The sequence below is a fragment of the Chrysemys picta genome, chromosome 1 (assembly GCF_011386835.1).
Source record: "Chrysemys picta bellii isolate R12L10 chromosome 1, ASM1138683v2, whole genome shotgun sequence".
NCBI lineage: Eukaryota > Metazoa > Chordata > Testudines > Emydidae > Chrysemys > Chrysemys picta.
The window spans coordinates 18481175-18504644 of NC_088791.1; the positions used below are offsets into that span (position 1 = coordinate 18481175).

The following is a 23470-nucleotide window of genomic DNA, read 5'->3' on the forward strand; positions in this document are numbered from 1 at the left end:
GATTAAAAGCCAGATTAGTTTCAAATTGTCAGTTGAGCTCCCAGATAACATTTTCATAGTAACCTCTAATGAACACAGGAAATTGTTTCACAAAAACTCATAAATTTGATTAACAACCTTATGCAGGCCCAGAAACAAAAACAAAGGGATGGTTTCTTATTTTAAGTGGCTTTTATGATCAGCTTTAGTACCATACAGTGGTCACACTTGAAAACTTGCTAATTTGACCTTAAATAACTGGTTCTGGTAACCTGCATATATGTGCAGTGTTTCCTATACTTGCTTTAGGCAAGTGCTTTGCTGAATTGGGGTATTATATAAGAAAAATGATAGGTGTACATGTGTGACCACTATATGTGATAATGATAGTAATAATACCTAGCTCTTATACTCTGCTTTCATCAGTAGGTCTCAAAGAACATGTCTACATTGCTTTTTAAAATCCTTAGCGGTGAGTCTCAGAGCCCAAGTCTACAAATGAGGCTCACACTATGGTGCTAAAAACAGCTGTGTAGATGTGAAATTCACCACCCTCCCCAGGTTTGAACGTCTACATAGCTGATGTTAGTACGGTAGCATGAGACCATTAAACCTGTCTGTAGACCCCGGTTCTGAGACTCGCTGATGTGGGTTTTAAAATGCAGCCTAGACATACAGTGGTTTGAGCATTGGCCTGCTAAACCCAGGGTTGTGAGTTCAATCCATGAGGGGGCCACTTAGGGATCTGGGGCAAAATCAGTACTTGGTCCTGCTAGTGAAGGCAGGGGGCTGGACCTTTCAAGGTTCCTTCCAGTTCTAGGAGATGGGATGGGATGGGATACTGAAAGGGCTTTACAGATGAGGTCAGCATCATTATCTCCATGTTACAGATGGGGAAACTGAGGCACAGAGCAGTGACATGACTTGCCCAAGGTCACTCAGCAGGTCAGTGAGCAGAGCCAGGAATAGAACAAAGGACTCCCGAGTCCCAGACCAGTGCTCTAGCCACTAGGCAATATAACCTCCTTAATTAATTATAGGAGATTAACTCTAGGCGACATCCACATTTTTATTTTTAGGGGCAAATCTTTTCCCCAGCCCTGAGGTTGAGTAACATTATGGGAATGGGTGGGAGCAATTTTCCTTCCCAGGCTGTGGAACAGGAGGAGGATAAGGTAACACAATCCTGATTAGCCTAGGGCTGGATCATGGCCCATCTTGCAGGCCAGCTCAGGACATAAGGTGTTCTGTCTCTCCCCTGCAGTGGCTATTAACTCACCTGCAGAACACTGTTCTCCCCCCACCCCCCACAGGTTGGAGGGCAGCAGGCCAGGGGGAGAGTGGGGGGAAGTATGATGTACCACACCAGGTGTGGATGTGCACTATGCAAAGGTCTGGTGCAAGGACTTAGGGCTGGTCTACACTACAAAGTTAGATCGGCTTAACTACATTGCTCAGGGCTGTGAAAAATATCACCCCTTGTACGATGTAATTAAGTCGACCTAACCCCTGTGTAGATACTGCTACATCAATGGAAGAATTCTTCTGTTGACCTAGCTACTGACTCTCAGAGAGGTGGATTTACTACAGTGATGGAAGGCGTCTTCCGTCCCTGTAGTAAGCACCTACACTATAGCGGCGCAGCTGAAGTGTTTCTAGTATAGACATACCCTTAGGCCATGTTTGCACTACAAAATTAAGTCGACCTAACATACTGCCACCCCAGTAATTACATCACTTGTGTGTGTCTACACTTTGCTCCTTGAATTGGTGATGTGTGTCCTCACCAGGAGAGTGTGTATCAATTGCACTGTCAGCGTGGGGCATTGTGGGAAGGCTCCTGAAATCCAGTAACAGTTGACATAAGCAACACAGTGTCTACACTGACACTGCATCGACCTAACTCCATCAACCTTGACTCTACGTCTCTTCTGTAGGTGGAGTTATTAAGTCCCTGTAGGTGGGCAGTTACGTCGGTGGGAGTGAAATTTAAGTGTAGACACTTCCATAGTTAGGTCGACGTAAGCTGCCTTGCATCAGCCTAACTCCGTGGTATAGACCAGGCCTTAGAATAGATTGTGACTCTCTGAGTCTCTTTGTGGGACATCTCTGGGCAAAGTCACACAGTTTAGCCCTCAGTAAGGAGATGTGTCACTGGTATCTACCCTGATTCGAATAGTCATTGCTGCTTACATTATTTTTCATCTCTTCTTCTCCCACACACTAATATTCAGAACCAATGGGCTTTCTAATCAAAACCAGACAATCGTTCTGTTCTGTCTATCAAGTAGATTACTGGATTCTGGATACTGGTATCATCCAATACATTTTGCTTTTGACTTAAGTCAGCTTTAGGCTTCTGGGCATTATATTATATTTATTAGTATTCAAGCTGTTACCAATTTTGTTTCCTTTAAATGCTAGAAATATTTCCCTTCCCCACTCCATAGGAATGACTGCATTTACATATTTTCTTTAAGGTGCTTGCGAATTATGGACAAGCCGGCTTGTCTCTTGGGGGTTTATGCAACATTGTCAAGATCTGAGCCACTTAAAACATTGGCTGCCTTGATATAAAGGATTGTTTGTGACTCTAAAGTGGTGTGTTTGCCAAAGAGTTCAGCACGGTGCTGTCAGGGACAATGACACAGATCCATTTCCTTTATAATGCTATCATATCTATGACCTACCACATACAAAGCGAGGCAAAAGATCTACATTTTCCCATTAACTCAAGATAAGGGCTTCCTGTGAAATAAATACACTCACAGCCCATAGGCAACAGCTTTGCAAGTCTGAAAACTCCACTTTAGCCTATTTTTATGATGTCAGTAAGTGTATTTCAGATTCCCCTCACACTGAGAATCCATCTGGACACACCACTGTCTGAATATCCTGCTGAGAATTTGCATTGCCCCTTGTTGAAAATGGAAGGCTACATTTATAAGTAGGACGTTTATTAAGTTCTTCTGGTCAATGATATTCTGACTTTTTAAAAATTGGGTTAGGATTTTGTCTTGCTATTTTTTTTTTTTGGCCATGATCATTTTAATAGCAATCCCTTCTCAATACAGGTAGGATGACATGGTTAAAAAGTTTGCATAAATGGGCAAAGCTCCATTTAAGTCACTGGAAAATAAAATTGGTAAGAGCGAAAAGTCACAGGCTGAGGATGTTTTAACAAAAGCAAAACATTTTTTCCAAGAGAAAAACATTTGTGCTCGGGGTTCTGATAAAAACACGGATTAAAACATGGCAAGGCAGAAGGCAACTCAAATATTTTTCAACTATTTTAAAACCTCCATTGCGTTCCATAATCTTCTGCGGAATAAAGATGTCTCCTCTAATTTAAAGAAAAAAGAAGCAACCCTTTGTAACTACAAGAGAATGGAAAGAATGGTATGATTTGCTTTAGACACAAAAAACTATGTTCAAAGAACATTATTAGGATTGTAAAGTCAAGCACTCAAAAGGTAGGACATGTCCGAATGAAGGTTGCCTGTATAACCTTAATTAGGCCCCCTTGTGCATATGCATTATGATACAGCCTTAATTACATGACCACATACTATTTTTTTCACAGGACCCTGCTTTATTCAGTGCACAGAATGGATGAACAGCTATTCAATATTTTTTTTAGCCTTGTTGTTCTATGTGTGGCCCAGACCTTATTACTTCACACTGTTCAAACACTGTCATGAATACAGAATTATTAATTTCCTAATGGCTTTCTTTATGGAGCTCATAAGTATTATATCCACGTGCTTCACAACCCTGCCCCTCGCCCCATGAGATGCGGGAGTGGTATTATCCCCATTTTATAGATGGCCAACTGGGGCACAGAGAGATTGAGCTCAGACGTGTCCACTAATTTGGGGTTCCCAATTTGAGACCCCGAAGACCTGATTCATCAGAGCACTTAGCATTATATAGCACTTTATGTGTTCAAGGCACAGATCCTATTGACTGCAGCTGTGAGTGCTCAGCACTTCGGCAGATCAGATCCCCCCACCCCCCAAATAATAATATAACAAAATTCAGCCTGAGGCAGAGACCTGGCATGGAAGCCTACACAGATAATAAAGTTTTGGCAAAGCTCTAAGCAGCAGAAAACAGAGATTTATAATGGGAAATGTCAGGCAACCTTCATAATAGGTGATCCTACCAGCCCTTGCCTATAGCAATAAACCATTTATCATGTTTTTAATTATGGAGTGGTAGGGTCACCAGGAGTCTTGTTTTCGACCAGAATGCCCGGTTAAAAAGGGACCCTGGCGACTCGGGTCAGCATTGCTGACTGGGCTGTTAAAAGTCTAGTCGCCAGAGCAGTGGGGTTAAGGCAGGCTCCCTGCCTGCTGTGGCTGTGCACGGCTCCCGGAAGCAGTGGCATGCCCCCCTCCAGCTCCTAGGCATAGGGGCAGCCAGGGGGCTCCACGCATTGCCCCTGCCCCAAGCACCAGCTCCACAGCTCCCATAGGCCAGGAACCACGGCCAATGGGAGCTGCGGGGTTGGTGCCTGCATATGGGGCAGCACGCAGAGCCGCCTGGACGTGCCTCCATGTAGGAGCCAGAGTGGGGACATGCTGCTGCTTCTGGGAGCTGCCTGAGGTAAGCACCACCTGGAACCTGCACCCTTGACTCCCTCCCATGCCACAATCCTCTGCCCTAGCTCTGATCCCCATCCCACCCTCCAAACCCTTCAGCCCCAGCCCAGAGCATGCTTCTATACCCCAAGCCCCTCAACCCCAGAGCCAGCACCCCCAGCTGGAGCCTCAGAGGAGGGCCAGGGCAAGGGTGTTTGGTTTTGTGAAAGTAGAAAGTTGTCAACTTTATGGAGCACTGTTTGTTGGAAAGACCAATTAACAAATGTCAGCAGCCTGATCAAAAGCCCAGTGAAGTCAGTGGGACTTTCTATGCAATTCACTGGGTTTTGGAATATGGCCTTAGACAAAAAGAACTGTGTGGGCCCCATTAAAGCCAAAGACTTAGGGAAGTGCTGCTTTTGAAAAAGATCCTCTCTCTTTCCTGGGTCACCTGGTAAAGAATTAGCTGCTTTCAACATTTCATGCGATTTGATGAGATGTTTCCTGAAAATGCTGAGCTTTTCATGTTTTGTAGCTTTTTGTCCATTAAAGTTTAATCTTGAACATTTAAGTGACCATGTGAGAGGCAATAATAATAATAATACTCAGAGCTTCTAGTTTTCACCATTAGAGCCTCAATTAATCCTCTGAACACTGCTGCGGAATTATTTTACAGTTTGAGGAAACTGGGGAAGAGCGATTAATGGCCCTATGATGCAAATTTTACTCTCATTAAGCAGTGCTTGTGAGAATAGTTCCATTGACTCTAAGTGAGTGCTGCTCAGTAGATCTGATTCTCCTTTCATTTACACTGATGTAAATCAGAAGTAACTTCAATGAAGTTAATGGTTTTATCCAAGTGTCAGACTGTTGTGACGTCACAATCAGGGCCAGCATTAGTAAGGGTTGCAGACAGGGCCGGCTCCAGGCACCAGTCTGGCAAGCAGGTGCTTGGGGCGGCCACTCCAGAGAGGGGCGGCACGTCCAGCTATTCGGCGGCAATTCGGCGGATGGTCCCTCACTCCCGCTCAGAGCGAAGGACCTCCCGCCGAATTGTCGCCGCAGATCGCGATCGTGGCTTTTTTTTTTTTTTTTTGGCTGCTTGGGGCGGCCAAAACCCTGGAGCCGGCCCTGGTTGCAGAATGAGGCCCTAACTAAACCATTCAAGATGACAGGGGGGAGTCATTGCCAGGCCAAGGATGGGTGCCGATCCTATACTCTAAATGCTCTCATCTTTCTCAATGCAGAGACAAATACAGAATTACGTAGAGTGGGGTTTTCTCGACGCTTTCTCAGTATTTAATAATTAGTTATTCCCACCTAGTAACCTCGTGGTTATGATATTTTGATGCAATTGGGTGGTGTGTTTCTATGGTTTGTGAGAGAATCTATTATTTGGAAATTAGGAATTGGCAAACTGATGATTCAAAATGTTAGGCTCGATTCATAAGTATGCTCTGGCTGCTTTGTGCTACTCCGTAGATAGAAAACATCTGTAAACCAGGATTAAGTGGACTGTTAGGCTGGGATTATGGCGATGTTGTATTGCTGGCGCAGTGCAAAGCAACCAAGTGCAGTGGGTAAATGTGGGCCACTGTATTGAAAAGTATTCAGACTTTCTAATTGGATATTATAGTTTGTGGGAAGTGCCTAGAGCTTTGGAAAAGCATCATATAAACATAAACACAGAATTTAGTTAATCCACCTTTACCGTGAAATACTCCAGCAATAGCACTTGATATTGCAATGTGCTAAGAACTCTAGCCCTGATCCAGCACTTAAGCACATTCTTAACTTGAAGCCCATGAAGTAGTCCCAAGCTCATGTTAAACATGCGTGTAAGTGTTTTGCTGCAGGGCCAGAGAGCTCAGCACCTAGGAGGATGGAGCTCCCAATGACCAGCACCATTCTGTTTTAGTTCTGAGTCATACAGGCTGCACCTGGGTATTGTAAAGTCTCCGGGGAAGGGTCCAGTTAAATGTGCATATTCTACACACTTCACTTAGCATTCAGAACTGTGTTCACCTACACTCCTGTCGAAACAGCAGGACTCCTCCTGAATTCCTTGCCCACTATAAATCTCCCATGGGCTTCAGTGACCATTTGAATGTACAAAGATTGCAGAGTCAGCTCCAATAATAAGCTATTCCAAAAGAGCTCTTTTGTGCCCTGTCAGACCAGCCCAGTTTTGGGGGCAGATCACCAGGAAGGCTTGGGCTGCCAGGAAGCAAAATGCTCGCTAGATCTCTCTGATGTGTAGGGGGAATGCACCTGCTACTATAACCCTGTAAGGGGTGCAACCTCTTGTTTTCTGCTTGATGGTCCAAAGAACTGTTGCAGAAGAATGGAGAGTCATGGTCTGACCCAAGGGATGCTGGTGGGATCAGTGCCTGCATTCCCTTAAGCACTGATCACAAGGAGTGTTCTTCTACCTGGATTTTACATGCGCTGCTCAGTGGGAAAGGTAGAGGTGGGGGGCAGAAGGATCCACTGTGCGTCCAGGAAGGGCCAGGCAAAATATGACCTGAAATAACCCTAAAACAGGATTATCACAATGTGTATATACACATGTAAAGACTTGAGGTAGCACTGTCTTCAGAGATGATTGTCAATGCATGTATTTACTCTCCTAATCTGCTAGTCGCAGATGAATAATAAAATGCGAATCAAACAGAAAAAAAAGACATTTCTGAAGAGGAAATAGAGACCTCTAAATGGTACGTGAATGTAAGCAGTGCATGTCTATATACTCAGCTAAGATAAGGTGTTTTCTTCAAAGTAAAAGATATGAAGGGTAACTTTGAAGTTAAATTGCATGGGCCAGATCCCTAGTTGGTCTAAACTGGTGCAGTTCCAAGTTAGTTTCCAGGTATGTTATTATTAATTATTTGAAATACAGTAGCACCCAGAAGCCTTAACTGAGGCTAAGTCCCATTGTGCTAAGTGGTGTGCGTATACTTAGCCCTGGTCTACACTGTGGGGGGGATCGATCTAAGTTACGCAACTTCAGCTACGTGAATAACGTAGCTGAAGTTGACATACTTAGATCGACTTACCATGGTGTCTTCACCGCGGTGAGTCGACTGCTGCCACTCCCCCGTTGACTCTGCCTGCACCTCTCGTGGCGCTGGAGTACAGGAGTTGATGGGAGAGTGCTCAGGGGTCGATTTATCACGTCTAGACTAGAGGCGATAAATCGACCCCCGTTGGGTTGATCGCTGCCCGCTGATCCAGTGGGTAGTGTAGACATACCCTAAGTGTTTGTCTTCACTGCAAAGTCAACACAGGTGTTGCCCCCTAATTAGAGTCCCATCCACTCATGAATCCCCTTCCCGGGAGTGCTGCGCTGCTTTTAACTTGAGTTCACCGGCCTGAGAGGGGGTATTGTCTAAAGCTCAAGTGATCCCGACTTGTCAGCCACTAACAAGACCACTCTATACTGTGGACATAGTTTAGTGATGGTAGTCCTCCAATGCCTTGCCACAATTCCCCCCCCCCCGCACACACACCATGTGCCCAGAAAGGCCAGGCAAATTTTCCTACAGTTCACTGAGGAAGTATTCATAGAGGGGCTCAGCTACCATGGCATGTGCCCACTAAAGTCTTAGTGCCACACATGAGCGAGTGCATTGCCTGCATGGACACAGCTCTCAAGTGTTATTTCACAGTGTGGCCGCTCTCACCGGAACTCCGCTGAGTCAGAGTAACTCGAGTTAACGCTGCAGGGAAGGCAGAATGAGAGACAAGTCCCTGCTCCAAAGAGCCGACAATTCCATTGATAAGACAGACAAAGGAAACATTATTTGCCCTGTGTCCCGGAAGGGGAGCTGAGACGCAGAGAGATTGATCAGAGCCAGACTCTGAGATGGTGTAAGTCAATGGAGCTATGCTGATTCACACCAGCTGAGAATCTGAGCCAAAGTGTCACAGACAGAGCCAGGAATTGCATCCCAAGCCGGTATCTTAACCACCTACCCTTCCTACATGCTACTAGCACCCTGACTTACTGCAATGGAGGAGACTTTAAAAATCCCATTTACTTTCCACTATTGACACTAAAAGAACAGGAGTACTTGTGGCACCTTAGAGACTAACAAATTTTACGAGTTTTTTCATGAGGTTGATGGATTTCCACTCCATACGGCTAAATGCAGTGCCTTGCATAATGACAGGTTTCAGAGTAGCAGCCGTGTTAGTCATTGCATAATGACTCTGAAACCTGTCATTATGCAAGGCACTGCATTTAGCCGTATGGAGTGGAAATCCATCAACCTCATGAAAAAACTCGTAAATTTGTTAGGGTATGTCTACACTACGAAATTAGTTCGAATTTATAGAAGCCGGTTTTATTGAAATCGGTTGTATACAGCCGATTGTGTGTGTCCACACAATAAAATGCTCTAGGTGCTCTAGTCGGCGGACCGCGTCCACAGTACGAGGCTAGCTTCGACTTCCGGAGCATTGCACTATGGGTAGCTATCCCACAGCTATCCCACAGTTCCCGCAGTCTCTGCCGCCCCTTGGAATTCTGGGTTGAGATCCCAATGCCCGGATGATGCAAAACAGTGTCGCGGGCGGTTCTGGGTACATGTCGTCAGGCCCCTCCCTCCCCCGTCACAGCAACGGCAGACAATAGATTCGCGCCTTTTTACCTGGGTTACCTGGGTTACCTGTGCAGACAACATGGAGCCCGCTCAGCTCAGCTGAGCTCACCGTCACCATATGTCCTCTGGGTGCCGGCAGACGTGGGACTGCATTGCTACACAGCAGCAGCTGCTAACTGCCTTTTGGCGGTAGACGGTGTAGCATGAGTGATAGCCATGGGGCTGGCAGCCGTAGGGCTGCATTGCACCAGCCCCTTGCCAGGAGATGGTATATTGTGACTGGTACCCATCGTCGTAGTACTGGTGTGGCTGTCAATCATGGCCACCTGGGCAGACATGCTACTGTTTCGATGATGATGGTTACCAGTCGTAATATACTATTTTCTGCCAATTGCCCAATATTGTCTGCTAAGCACCCAGAAGAGGCTGAGGGCGATGCTGGGTGCTGGCGGACGTGGGTCTGGCAGACGTGGGGCTGCATTGCTACACAGCAGCAGCCCCTTGCCTTTTGGCAGATGATGGTATATTATGATTGGTACCCATCGTCATCGTACTGGAGAGGCTATCACTCATGCTGCACCGTCGGCTGCCAGCTTAAGATGTAAAAAATAGATTTGTTCTGTATTCATTTGCTTCCCCTTCCTCCATGAAATCAATGGCCTGCTAAGCCCACAGTTTTCAGTTTAATCTTTGGGGGGACCATTCTGTGTGACAGTTGTTTGTGTTTCTCCCTGTTCCTGTACCTGTACGCCATGTCGTCACTCGGCCCTCCCGCCCTCCCTCCTTCTCCTGGTCCATCAGATACTACTTTCGCGCCTTTTTTCAGACCAGGCGCCATAGCTAGCACTGGGATCATGGAGCCCGCTCAGATCACCGCGGCAATTATGAGCACTATGAACACCACGCGCATTGTCCTGGAGTATATGCAGAGCCAGGACATGCCAAGGCGAAACCCGGACCAGGCGAGGAGGCGATTGCAGCGCGGCGACGAGAGTGATGAGGAAATTGACATGGACATAGACCTCTCACAAGGCACAGGCCCCAGCAATGTGGAAATCATGGTGTCACTGGGGCAGGTTCATGCCGTGGAACGCCGATTCTGGGCCCGGGAAACAAGCACAGACTGGTGGGACTGCATCGTGCTGCAGGTATGGGATGATTCCCAGTGGCTGCGAAACTTTCGCATGCGTAAGGGCACTTTCATGGAACTTTGTGACTTGCTTTCCCCTGCCCTGAAACGCCAGGATACCAGGATGAGAGCAGCCCTCACAGTTGAGAAGCGAGTGGCGATAGCCCTGTGGAAGCTTGCAACGCCAGACAGCTACCGGTCAGTCGGGAATCAATTTGGAGTGGGCAAATCTACGGTGGGGGCTGCTGTGATCCAATTTGCCAGGGCAATGAAAGACCTGGTGATAGCAAGGGTAGTGACTCTGGGCAATGTGCAGTCAATAGTGGATGGTTTTGCTGAAATGGGATTCCCAAACTGTGGCGGGGCCATAGACGGAACCCATATCCCTATCTTGTCACCGGAGCACCAAGCCACCGACTACGTAAACCGCAAGGGGTACTTTTCAATGCTGCTGCAAGCCCTGGTGGATCACAAGGGACGTTTCACCAACATCAACGTGGGATGGCCAGGAAAGGTACATGATGCTCGCGTCTTCAGGAACTCTGCTCTGTTTCGAAAGCTGGAGGAAGGGACTTTCTTCCCGGACCAGAAAGTGACCATTGGTGATGTTGAAATGCCTATCGTGATCCTTGGGGACCCAGCCTACCCCTTAATGCCATGGCTCATGAAGCCATACACAGGCAGCCTGGACAGGAGTCAGGACCTGTTCAACTACAGGCTGAGCAAGTGCCGAATGGTGGTGGAATGTGCATTTGGACGTTTAAAAGCGCGCTGGCGCAGCTTACTGACTCGCTCAGACCTCAGCGAAAAGAATATCCCCATTGTTATTGCTGCTTGCTGTGCGCTCCACAATATCTGTGAGAGTAAGGGGGAGACATTTATGGCGGGGTGGGAGGTTGAGGCAACTCGCCTGGCCGCTGATTACGCGCAGCCAGACACCAGGGCGGTTAGAGGAGCACAGCAGGGCGCGGTGCGCATCAGAGAAGCTTTGAAAACGAGTTTTGTGACTGGCCAGGCTACTGTGTGAAACTTCTGTTTGTTTCTCCTTGATGAACCCTCCAACCCCCCCCCCGACCCAGTTCACTCTACTTCCCTGTAAACCAACCACCCCACCCCACCCTCCCCTCCCGCTTGCAGAGGCAATAAAGTCATTGTTTTTTCACATTCATGCATTTTTTATTAGTTCCTCACAGAAGTAGGGGGATAATTGCCAAGGTAGCCTGGGATGGGTGGGGGAGGAGGGATGGAAAAGGACACACTGCATTTTAAAACTTTAACTCTTATTGAAGGCCAGCCTTCTGATGCTTGGGCGATCATCTGGGGTGGAGTGACTGGGTGGACGGAGGCCCCCCCCACCGTGTTCTTGGGCGTCTTGGTGAGGAGGCTATGGAACTTGGGGAGGAGGGCTGTTGGTTACACAGGGGCTGTAGCGGCGGTCTCTGCTCCTGCTGCCTTTCCTGCAACTCAACCATACGCTCGAGCATATCAGTTTGATGCTCCAGCAGACAGAGCATTGCCTCTTGCCGTCTGTCTGCAAGCTGACGCCACCTATCGTCTTCAGCCCGCCACTTGCTCTGTTCATCCCGCGATTCAGCCCGCCACCTCTCCTCTCGTTCATATTGGGCTTTTCTCATCTCCGACATTGACTGCCTCCACGCATTCTGCTGTGCTCTATCAGCGTGGGCGGACATCTGCAGCTCCGTGAACATATCGTCCCTCGTCCTACGTTTTCTCTTTCTAATGTTCACGAGCCTCTGCGAAGGAGAAACATTTGTAGCTGGTGGAGGAGAAGGGAGAGGTGGTTAAAAAAGACACATTTTAGAGAACAATGGGTACACTCTTTCATTACAAGGTCGCATATTTCGGCTTGCAGGCAGCCATGGTAGGCCACAGTGTTTTGGCTTTTTTAACCTTCTTAACATGCGGGAAAGGTTGCAAACAGCAGCGCATTTCCCATATCAAGGATGAATTGGGTTGTCCATTTAAAATGGGGTTTCAATGTAAAAGGAGGGGGCTGCGGTTTCCCGGTTAACATGCGGCACAAACACAAGTAAACCACCCCCCCCCCCACACACACACAATTCTCTGGGATGATCACTTCACCCCTCCCCCCACCGCGTGGTTAACAGCGGGGAACATTTCTGGTCAGAAGAGCAGGAACGGGCGCCTCTGAATGTCCCCTTAATAAAATCACCCCATTTCAACCAGGAGAGCTTTCTGGAGATGTCCCTGGAGGATTTCCGCTCCATCCCCATACACGTTAACAGACTTTTCCAGTAGATGTACTGGCCGCGATTGCCAGGGCAAAGTAATCATTAAACACGCTTGCTTTTTTTTTGTAATGTTTACAAATAGTTACAAAGTTACACTCACCAGAGGTCTCCTGTGTGCCCTGAGGGTCTTGGGTGAGTTCGGGGGTTACTGGTTCCAGGTCCAGGGTCACAAACATATCCTGGCTGTTGGGGAAACCGGTTTCTCCGCTTCCTTGCTGCTGTGAGCTACCTACAGTACCTCCATCGTCATCTTCCTCGTTCCCCGAACCGTCTTCCCTGTGTGTTTCTCCAGTGAGAGAGTCATAGCACACGGTTGGGGTAGTGGTGGCTGCACCCCCTAGGATCGCATGCAGCTCCGCGTAGTAGCAGCAAGTTTGCGGCTCTGCCTCGGACCTTCCGTTTGCTTCTCTGGCTTTGTGGTAAGCTTGCCGTAGCTCCTTAATTTTCACGCGGCACTGCTGTGTGTCCCTGTTATGGCCTCGGTCCTTCATGGCCTTGGAGATCTTTTCTAATACTTTTCCATTTCTTTTACTGCTACGGAGTTCAGCTATCACTGCTTCATCTCCCCATATGGCGAGCAGATCTCGTACCTCCCGTTCGGTCCATGCTGGAGCTCTTTTGCGATCCTGGGAGGACTCCATCACGGTTACCTGTGCTGATGAGCTCTGCGTGGTCACCTGTGCTCTCCACGCTGGGCAAACAGGAAATGAAATTCAAACCTTCGCGGGTCTTTTCCTGTCTACCTGGTCAGTGCATCTGAGTTGAGAGTGCTGTCCAGAGCGGTCACAATGAAGCACTGTGGGATAGCTCCCGGAGGCCAATAACGTCGAATTCCGTCCACACTACCCCAATTCCGACCCGCAAAGGCCGGTTTTATCGCTAATCCCCTCGTCGGAGGTGGTGTAAAGAAACCGGTTTAAAGGACCCTTTAAATCGAAAGAAAGGGCTTCGTTGTGTGGACGTGTCCAGGCTTAATTCGGTTTAACGCTGCTAAAGTCGACCTAAACCCGTAGTGTAGACCAGGCCCTAGTCTCTAAGGTGCCACAAGTACTCCTGTTCTTTTTGCGGATACAGACTAACACGGCTGCTACTGTTGACGCTGTTTGTTTACTTTTTGTGGGCACAGGACAATGATGATAGACTGGCCAGTATCACTTAGGTTTATATAGAGACTTCCCTAGTCAGTTGCACATGTTTTATTGCAGCGGCATTACGCTGAAATGTCTGGACTGCAGACAATTCTGGGGAATAATTCAATTCAAAAGGGAATATTGCTACCACCACTCGCTCCGGTGGAGTTCCGGAGTCGATGAGGAGCGCGTTCGGGGATTGATATATCGCGACTTAACAAGACACGATATATCGATTCCCGATAAATCGATCGCTACCCACCGATACGGCGGGTAGTCTGGACGTACCCTTAGGCTTGGTCTACCCTACCAACTTAAGTCGGTATAACTACATCGCTCCTGGCTGCGGAAAAGCCAGAGTGATGCAGTTATAGCGAATTAATGCCCTGTGTAGACAGCGTTATGTTGATGGGAGGGCTTCTCCCATGGACATAGCTACCACATCTCAGGGAGGTGGAGTACTTATGCCAATGGGAGAAGCTCCTGTTATGGGAGTTGATAGCTGTGTGGTTTACCATGAGCTGTTGACTGTCTTACCTGCATGCATGCTGCCCACTAGCCCATCTCCCTAAGACTTACTCTAAAAAGCCAATCACCTGAGATGCTGTAAAAAAAAATCTGCCACATATATGTTTCACCCCTAAATTTGGATTTCTCTCCTTTTCCTCTTCCCCTAAAATGACTCCTGCCTCAGAGCCAGGAGGGACAAGATTCAGGTCAGATTTCAGGCAAGATTTCCTACATCAAAAAGTGTCTCAGTTTTGAAGTCTGACGTCTGCCAGCCCTCTGGGATCAGGAATGGGAGGTTTCTACCAGGAGAAAGGAGGAGTCGCAGCTTTCTGATGGAACTCAGCACCCCTTTTAGCCGTGGAAGAACCTGAGCAAAGGCACCATGAAGGTGCCAGTTAGGGATGGCTGGGGTGGTGAATGATCTCTCCCCGCCCCCACAAAGGTTTCTGCACTTGCTCTAAGTTCCCTAGGCTGTACAGCTGGGGTTGTGGTCCGTGACCCAACCATTTTTAAGCACTGGTCCCACATTAAATTAGTACAGTTGCTGTTGGAGCGTCACTCCGGCTGAGTGGTTGCAATGCCACTGAAATTTCACTCAGCTGTCCCCTGCCCAGATGGAGGGGCAGCCAGGCTAAATTTCAGTGGGTGGCATTGTGACCTGGCACATGGGGTCACAATGTTACTCAAATTTGGCCAGGCCCCCCATCCATCCAGACAGAGAGGTGGGAGGGCGCATGGGTGGGGGGTGGCTCCTGTTCCTGTCTGGTGGAGCACAGAGGAGTCTGCCAAGAAATGGACTCTTGGTGACTCCAGCTCATGGGTTGTGTGGGTAAGAGAGAGGGGAATCTCCCTGGTGAAGGGAGACCTGGAGTCCCTGGGTGGGGTTAGGGTGACCAGACAGCAAATGTGAAAAATCGGGACAGGGGCTAGGGGGTAATAGGAACCTATATAAGAAAAAGACCCAAAAATCAGGACTGTCTCTATAAAATTGAGACATCTGGTCACCCTAGGTGGGGCTATGAGTGGATCCTTGCTGGTTGTGGGGTAGGGCAGGGACTGGAATTCCTTCCTCCACTCCCACAAGAAATATCAGAATTGGTGTTCCTGGACCCAAGGTATCCAACTTTAATGCCTTGACATTTTCAGTACAGAGAATCTATTTTAGATCATTTTTAGAGGTTTTTATGGTTCCCCCTGGGCCTGTGACAGCAGGACTCATGGTAACAAAAACCAGTCCGGCAAACGCTTATGCACGTGAGTCACTTTATGCATGTAAATGGTCCCACTGCACCTAAAAATGAATTAAATGGGGCTACTGATATGCGTAAGGTCACTTATATGCATAAGCGTTAGCAGCTTTCGCCGTAGGGCACATGGCTTTCCAGGCTGTAGTTTCTTTCATTGCTTGTTAGTGCAAAGGGGGCTAGCACATGCAGTACTAAGGATAACTTATTTCCACATTCTTCAGGCAAACTGCTGTTGCTTTCCCATTGCTAGAAATAATCAGCAATAAATTAATTTTTGGTGACACATTTTTTTTTCAATCGGCAAACAGAGAATTTGTGCAGAATATTTCAAGTTCTGCAGGCTGTGAAATGACTTTATCATACGGTAAGTCTATGAAATCATTTGTTAAAAGGAACTCACTATGTTTTGCCTTGTTCTTCCTCTGCCTTCTCAGTCTTCTCTCCTCAGTCTGTTCTCTCACCTCATAGATCTGCCTTTCACGTTGTCTCAGTCTCTGGCAGGCTCCATGTTTTCCCTCCAACTAACTTTTATAATGTTCAATGGCTTTTTAATTCAATGGCTTTAAAGTCCTTTCATCTCCCCAAGGCATTTTTATTCTGTCCTGAATCTACCTCTTACTTGTCTGCTGATCGGTGTTCTTTCTAATATGTTCATTTGTCTGCCTTTACTCTGATTATTAATTATATTGTGTTAGTGCAGGGGTGGGCAAACTACGGTCTGTGGGCCGCATCTGGCCCTTCAGATGTTTAAATCCAGCCCTCGAGCTCCTGACAGGGAGTGGGGTCCAGGACTTGCCCTGCTTCACATGTGCCGTGGCTCCGCGCAGCTCCCGGAAGCAGCGGTATGTTCCCCCCTCTGGCTCCTATGCATAGGGGCAGCCAGGGGGCTCCGCACGCTGCCCCTTCCCCAAGTGCTGCCCCTGCAGCTCCCATTGGTCAGGAACCACAGCCAATGGGAGCTGCAGGGGCGGTGCCTGCGGACGGGGAAGTGCGCCGAGCTGCCTGCTTGCGCCTCCACATAGGAGCCGGAGGGAGGACATGCCGCTGCTTCTGGGAGCTGCTTGAGGTAAGCACCTCCTGGAGCCTGCCTGGATCCCTGACACCCTCCCGTGCCCCAACCCCCTGCCCCAGCCCTGATCCCCCTCCCACCCTCCAAACCCCTCAGTCCCAGCCTGGAGCACCCTCCTGCACCCCTTACCCCTCATCCCCAGACCCACCCCAGAGCCCTCACCCCCAGTCGGACCCCACACCCCAACCCCCCGTCCCTGCCCGGAGCCCCCTCCCGCACCCTGAACTCCTCATTTCTGGCCCGACACCAAAGCCCACACCCCCAGCCGGAGCCCTCACTCCCTCCTGCACCCCAACCCCCAATTTCGTGAGCATTCATGGCCCACCATACAATTTCCATACCCAGATGTGGCCCTTGGGCCAAAAACTTTGCCCATCCTGTGTTAGTGCCTACCAGCCCCAGCATGGATCGGGGCCCCATTCTGCGAGGCGCTGTACAAACATCTCAGAACGTCCCTACCCGAAAGAGCTGACAACTTTCATAATTGTATCATGAGTCACAGCTATTGGGAGCAGTTTATTATCTGAGAATCTCAGCTTTCATTTAAAAAAATATATATTTCTAGTGTTTATCGTTGCAGAGAAAACCTTGAGAACCCGGACTCTAAATGTTCCAACACCAGAAGGCAAATTTTGTATTTTTATAATGTCAGAATTTTAACCCAATCTCACAATTTTGGGGGGCCTGCTTTGTGATTTTTGAATGCATGGGGTTACAAGCTGCATCGCACCTTTTGCTAAAGCTCTCTATTCCCCATTTAACCTGATCCCAGTCCTGTCATTATTCTTGTCCTTCTCTGGCCTTCTCATGGGCTCTCTCTCTCCTTTCACAGGGTTTGATCCTGCAGCACTCTACACCAGCTAAACTCCCAGTGAGCTCAGCTCTTTCGATCTGGAACACTTCTGCTTCTAGATGAGCCAGCAGAACTAGAGTCGTTGGAGGATCACAGCAGCACCGTTTTTACTGTGGGATTCAGTTCTATGGAATTGTCCCTGGTGAGAGGGGCTTAGTCCTCGGGCCTCGTCTCATCCCATTTATAACAGTTCAGTCCATAGGACTAAGGCTCTTCGAGTGCTTTTGAAAATCCCAGCCTCAGAATTTGTCACTTAGGTGCTTTCCACCCTTAATCAATGGAAACAGTTGTTCCACAGGTGAACACCTTAGAGGTGACACCTAATGTTCCTGATAAACAGCCCAGTGTAATAATCAATCTCCAAACAACCCATGTTTTTCTGCATAATGTTCGACTGTTATATACAGCTTATTTCTTTCATAAGTGTGTAAAGGGAGAAAGATTTCCCCCCACACACAATTGGGAAACAGGACCGGGGGAGGGGGGGATGTTATTTCCCTGTTCTCACCTCCCATGTACAGCCTTATATCTGACCTTGTAAAGTGTAACACACCCAGGTGATGGCTTTCAAAGTAATTGTTTTCTGAACAGAGCCAAGAGGTTGAAAGAAATGAATCCATGTTACTATTTCTGCTGTCTAGGGTCTCGGCTGGGTACATACGTGTGGCAGCTTGCCCCTAGTCCCACACCTCACGTTGCCGCAGCTCCATGCTATTTTTGGCACATTTGCTCAATGAGAGCTATGAGGGTGTGGCTCCCTCAGCTGGGAATCCCGCCCCCAGCTCAGAGTGTTGACATTCTCTTAAATGACCTGCTCAAGGTCACACAGGAAGTCTGTGACAGAACCATTAATTGGACCCCATCTATTAAGTCCCAGTCCATGGTTTAAACCACAAGATCATTATTTCCCTCTCTCCAATTTATGGGCCTAATCCAAGAAACACTTACTACCACGCCTCCTAGTTTAGTGTCATCTGCAAACTTGCTGAGAGTGCAGTCCACACCATCCTCCAGATCATTAATAAAGATATTAAACAAAACCGGCCCCAGGACCGACCCTTGGGGCACTCCGCTTGAAACTGGCTGCCAACTAGACATGGAGCCATTGATCACTACCCGTTGAGCCCGACGATCTAGCCAGCTTTCTATCCACCTTACAGTCCATTCATCCAGCCCATACTTCTTTAACTTGGCGGCAAGAATACTGTGGGAGACCGTATCAAAAGCTTTGCTAAAGTCAAGGAATAACACATCCACTGCTTTCCCCTCATCCACAGAGCCAGTTATCTCATCATAGAAGGCAATTAGGTTAGTCAGGCACGACTTCCCCTTCGTGAATCCATGCTGACTGTTCCTGATCACTTTCCTCTCCTCTAAATGTTTCATAATTGATTCCTTGAGGACCTGCTCCATGATTTTTCCAGGGACTGAGGTGAGGCTGACTGGCCTGTAGTTCCCCGGATCCTCCTTCTTCCCTTTTTTAAAGATGGGCACTACATTAGCCTTTTTCCAGTCATCTGGGACCTCCCCCGATCGCCATGAGTTTTCAAAAATAATGGCTAATGGCTCTGCAATCTCACCCGCCAACTCCTTTAGCACCCTCGGATGCAGCGCATCCGGCCCCATGGACTTGTGCACGTCCAGTTTTTCTAAATAGTCCCGAACCACTTCTTTCTCCACAGAGGGTTGGTCACCTTCTCCCCATGCTGTACTGCCCAGTGCAGCAATCTGGGAGCTGACCTTGTGCGTGAAGACAGAGGCAAAAAAATCATTGAGTACATTAGCTTTTTCCACATCCTCGGTCACTAGGTTGCCTCCCTTATTCAGTAAGGGGCCCACACTTTCCTTGATTTTCTTCTTGTTGCTAACATACCTGAAGAAACCCTTCTTGTTACTCTTAACATCTCTTGCTAACTGCAACTCCAAGTGTGATTTGGCCTTCCTGATTTCACTCCTGCACGCCTGAGCAATATTTTTATACTCCTCCCTGGTCATTTGTCCAATCTTTCACTTCTTGTAAGCTTCTTTTTTGCGTTTAAGATCAGCAAGGATTTCACTGTTTAGCCAAGCTGGTCGCCTGCCATATTTACTATTCTTTCTACACATCGGGATGGTTTGTTCCTGCAACCTCAATAAGGATTCTTTAAAATACAGCCAGCTCTCCTGGACCCCTTTGCCCTTCATGTTATTCTCCCAGGGGATCCTGCCCATCTGTTCCCTGAGGGAGTCAAAGTCTGCTTTTCTGAAGTCCAGGGTCCGTATTCTGCTGCTCTCCTTTCTTCCTTGTGTCAGGATCCCGAACTTGACCATCTCATGGTCACTGCCTCCCAGGTTCCCATCCACTTTTGCTTCCCCTACTAGTTCTTCCCTGTCAGACAGTTGCTACTGGAAAGCCTGAAACCTCTAAAAACAGCCTGAAGTATAAGTGAGACTATTTTATTACAGCAATAAGACACTTCAGGGCCTGCGGCTTGATCCTGCTACACTCCAGGCTTGTGCTGACCTGAGCAGGGTCGTATGGATGCATAGGATGTGCAGGATTGGGACCATATGATAATGTCAAATACTGCTACATCTAGAGTGGTGCAAGTCTTTGGGCTATTCAATGGACCTTTGTCTCTATTGCCTTGCACGTTGGGCTGTTGTATAGACCCTTATACTGCAGCTGATAACATGTGCGCAGACTGCTGCATCTGCATGGAGAACCACTGATTTCAACAGGGCTCTTTGTGGGTACAGCATTATATTTGCATGGTCAGAGCCTTAATCTGTGCAAAGCGGGTGCCATTCTGATTGGGTGATGTTTTACATTGCACTCATTTTGCACAGGTGTAAATGGCTAGTGGAGAATCAAGGTGTTCCAATGAAAAAAAGACACTGTCCAGGATGGAGGATGAGCACTGGATCCAGGCAGCCATAACAGGCCTTTTGAGTAAACAGATTAGACAGAGTAAATAGCCAGAAGGAGCCTGATCCTCATCTGGAAGCTCTGCTGATTTACATCAGCTGAGGTCTGGCCCAACGCTCAGACAGATCATTTAACAAATAAAATAATAATGCAAGAGTTGTTTGAGCATTGGCCTGCTAAACCCAGGGTTGTGTGTTCAATCCTTGAGGGGCCCATTTAGGGATCTGGGGCAAAATTCTGTCTGGGGATTGGTCCTGCTTTGAGCAGGGGGTTGGACTCGATGACCTCCTGAGGTCCCTTCCAACCCTGATATTCTATGATAACCAATCCTAACATCCCCAAATGCTCAGTCAATTCTACAAACTGACAATAACCTCCATGTCCGAGGACCCGTGTATTATTGTAGTACTTAGGAGCCCTAGTCATGGACCAGGACCCCATTATGCTAGGTGCAGTACAAAGAAAGAATGAAAAGACAGTCCCTGCCCCAAAGAACTTACTGTCTAAGACAAAAAAACAATAGACGGGCACACAGACCGCTGGGGAGGTACAAGAAAACGTTAGTCTGTAGTCTCAGTACACCATCAGCCTAACCTTTGTCAAGTTTTTTGTAGGCACACTGGCAGAGGGGAGTTTTGAAGAGAGGTTTGAAGGAGGATTATGAGGTAGCTTTGTGATGTTTCTGGGAAGTACCTCCCAGGCACGGAGGGCAGCATGGCAGAAAGCATATCTAAAATCCAGCTACCTCTGGTGAAGAAGATCTTGAACTTGAGATGGACAAACCTGTTCAGAGACAATTAGAGCCCCACCTTCTACACCAGAACTGTTGCCAAAACTCCAAACCATACCAAAACATATCTGATGCTCAAAAGGTTGGCTTTGCATGTATCTGCTCATTATCTTTTGTGGACATCAATGGGAGTTCTGAATGAGCAGTGGGACTGAGAGACAGTTCTGCCTCTAGTTCATGGCCCTGATTCTCCTCTAACTTACACCGGTGTGAATCAGGAGTAACCCTAATGAAGTCAATGGAGTTATACCAGTATAGAATAAAGCCCAGTGGCTTTAACAGGAGCTGGCCTGGGTAAAGCCCTGGGCAGAATTTGGCCCTGTTATAATAAATAATGTACATAATGGGCAAGCTCGTCAGCTGGTGCAAATCTGTGTAGCTCCATTTAAGTCAATGGAGTTATACTGATTCACACCAGTTGAGGATCTGGACCGATAATTCACAAGCAACCTTGATAACGTACTGGATATTTATTAAAAAAACTTTTCCTAGGGGGGAAACATTGACACTTAATCTATATAGATATAAATGTAACAGGTAAATACCTTTTAAAAAGCCTTTAGATTCAGAGTGTAATTGCTATCAGTCTTTATCATCTCTTATTTGATTTCATTTCAGGCTACATAATCTATCATCTAATCAAACAATCGCTATAGTATTGCTAGTGGGAAATAAATTAGAGAATTATACAAGATAACACCACAGAGCATGAAGGAAACAAACAAATCAGGGTTGGGTAATCAATCTCTGTACCATAAAATGCTAATGTTGTCCCAATAAATAAGAATCCTCTTGCTTTGCCCCCCCCCCCCCCAACGAGTCACTTAGCGCTTGGTATGCTTTGGTGGTTTCGTTTTAAGTGGCACTGCCATTAGTACTTTAGTAAAATAATAACAGTTTTAGTTCATTTTCATAAAAGTAATTAAACTTTATCTTTTCCTGTTGATGTAACAAGCCAAGCAATAAATGGGGAAAAAAGTTTAATTCGTGATGTTTTAAAATTAGCATCCCGCGCACCAAGGATTATTCAGATATGGTGCCCCGAATTAATGATTTTTATTAAAAAAATAAGAACTCCAGGGGAAAACCATTCCATTTGCTGTCAGCTACTGAGCTGAAGAAATGTTATTTAAATATTGTATAGCCACTAGCGCCTTATGGCAAGCTTACAATTCCACCAGATAAAGCGAACCCCAAAGACTTCAAACTGATGCAGAACTGGAATGTCAAATTGTGCAAAAAAGCTAACTAACTAAGCTGCTAGGCTCATAATTGGCTTGCAGGTTCGAATGGTCCTGGGCTTTGCAGTGAGGGCTGGAGATTCCGAAGGAACGGAATGGAGGGATGCGTTCTGTTGGTGGAATGTAAATTGAACAGCTCTGAAAGGAACTGCACCATGAAATCTGCTCAGAGATATATCGGTGGCTTAAGAGAAGCAATAGCATTCCCGGGGGATTTCTAATTTCCATTGACCAAATTTCATACCCTTCATGAATAAAAAACACTGTCGTTTACACATATTCTATATATTCAAAAATAGATCCCAATATCTTATCTGGAGACAGGAGTAAGTATGCGTTTGCTCTATAGAATCATAGAAATAGTACAGGGAAAAGATCTTACGAGGTCATCTAGGCCATTCCTTCAAACAGTGAATTCCCCAGTCTAATTTATAATGTACCATATGATGATGTTCCCTTTGACTTTTAATATGGATTATGACAGAACCATAATCTAGTTGGGACTTTCTGGTGATCTGATAACCATAGACTAGCTCCCAGTGGTGCATGTATGGGAACACATTATTGAAGAAAGAACCCTTCACCTGTTATGTAACACAAGAAAGAAAAGAAAAATGGGGGCGGGAGTAAAGGAAGAGAGAGTCAAGGTGAAATGATGCTCCTTACATCCTGGTATGGAATGGGTTAGTGTTTTCCCTGCCTATCACATGCCAGATCTTTAGCAGGGCTGCAAAAGGAACAAGGAAGCTGTTGCAAGGCAGGCTACCAAATGGGGAGGGTGTGTCCTCAGGCCTCCCAGTTGGCTGAAAGCTAGAAAGACTCTGGTGGTTGTTGCCAAGTGTTTTGAGTAGCTTTACTCTTCATTTGGAACTTTCTGTGTTAGTAAAGCAAGCCCTGAGGAAAGGGACTTGAACAGAGTTGGGTTGGGAGTAGGGTGACCAGATGTCCCGATTTTATAGGGACAGTCCCGATTTTTGGGTCTTTTTCTTATATAGGCTCCTATTACCCCCCATCCCCGTCCCGATTTTTCACACTTGCTGTCTGGTCACCCTAGTTGGGAGTTTATTTTTACCTTCTATCTATGTTACTTCTCTGGGCCCCATTTCTATAGTATCTGAGCTCCTCACAACCGTTAATCTATAATCTTGTGGATA

At 47.1% G+C, this 23470-nt stretch overlaps 1 protein-coding gene across 1 annotated transcript; it reads right to left on the minus strand.

Annotated features, from left to right (window-relative positions):
* Nucleotides 1-11426: 11426 nt before the first annotated feature.
* LOC135972906 (myb/SANT-like DNA-binding domain-containing protein 2) lies at nucleotides 11427-13586 on the minus strand. Its single transcript, XM_065553544.1, has 2 exons — nucleotides 12669-13586; nucleotides 11427-12072 (listed from the first exon to the last, which is right to left on the minus strand). Exons 1-2 carry the CDS (start codon nucleotides 13207-13209, stop codon nucleotides 11609-11611), a joined length of 1005 nt encoding a protein of 334 aa, XP_065409616.1. The 5' UTR covers nucleotides 13210-13586; the 3' UTR covers nucleotides 11427-11608.
* Between the last annotated feature and the right edge of the window lie 9884 nt (nucleotides 13587-23470).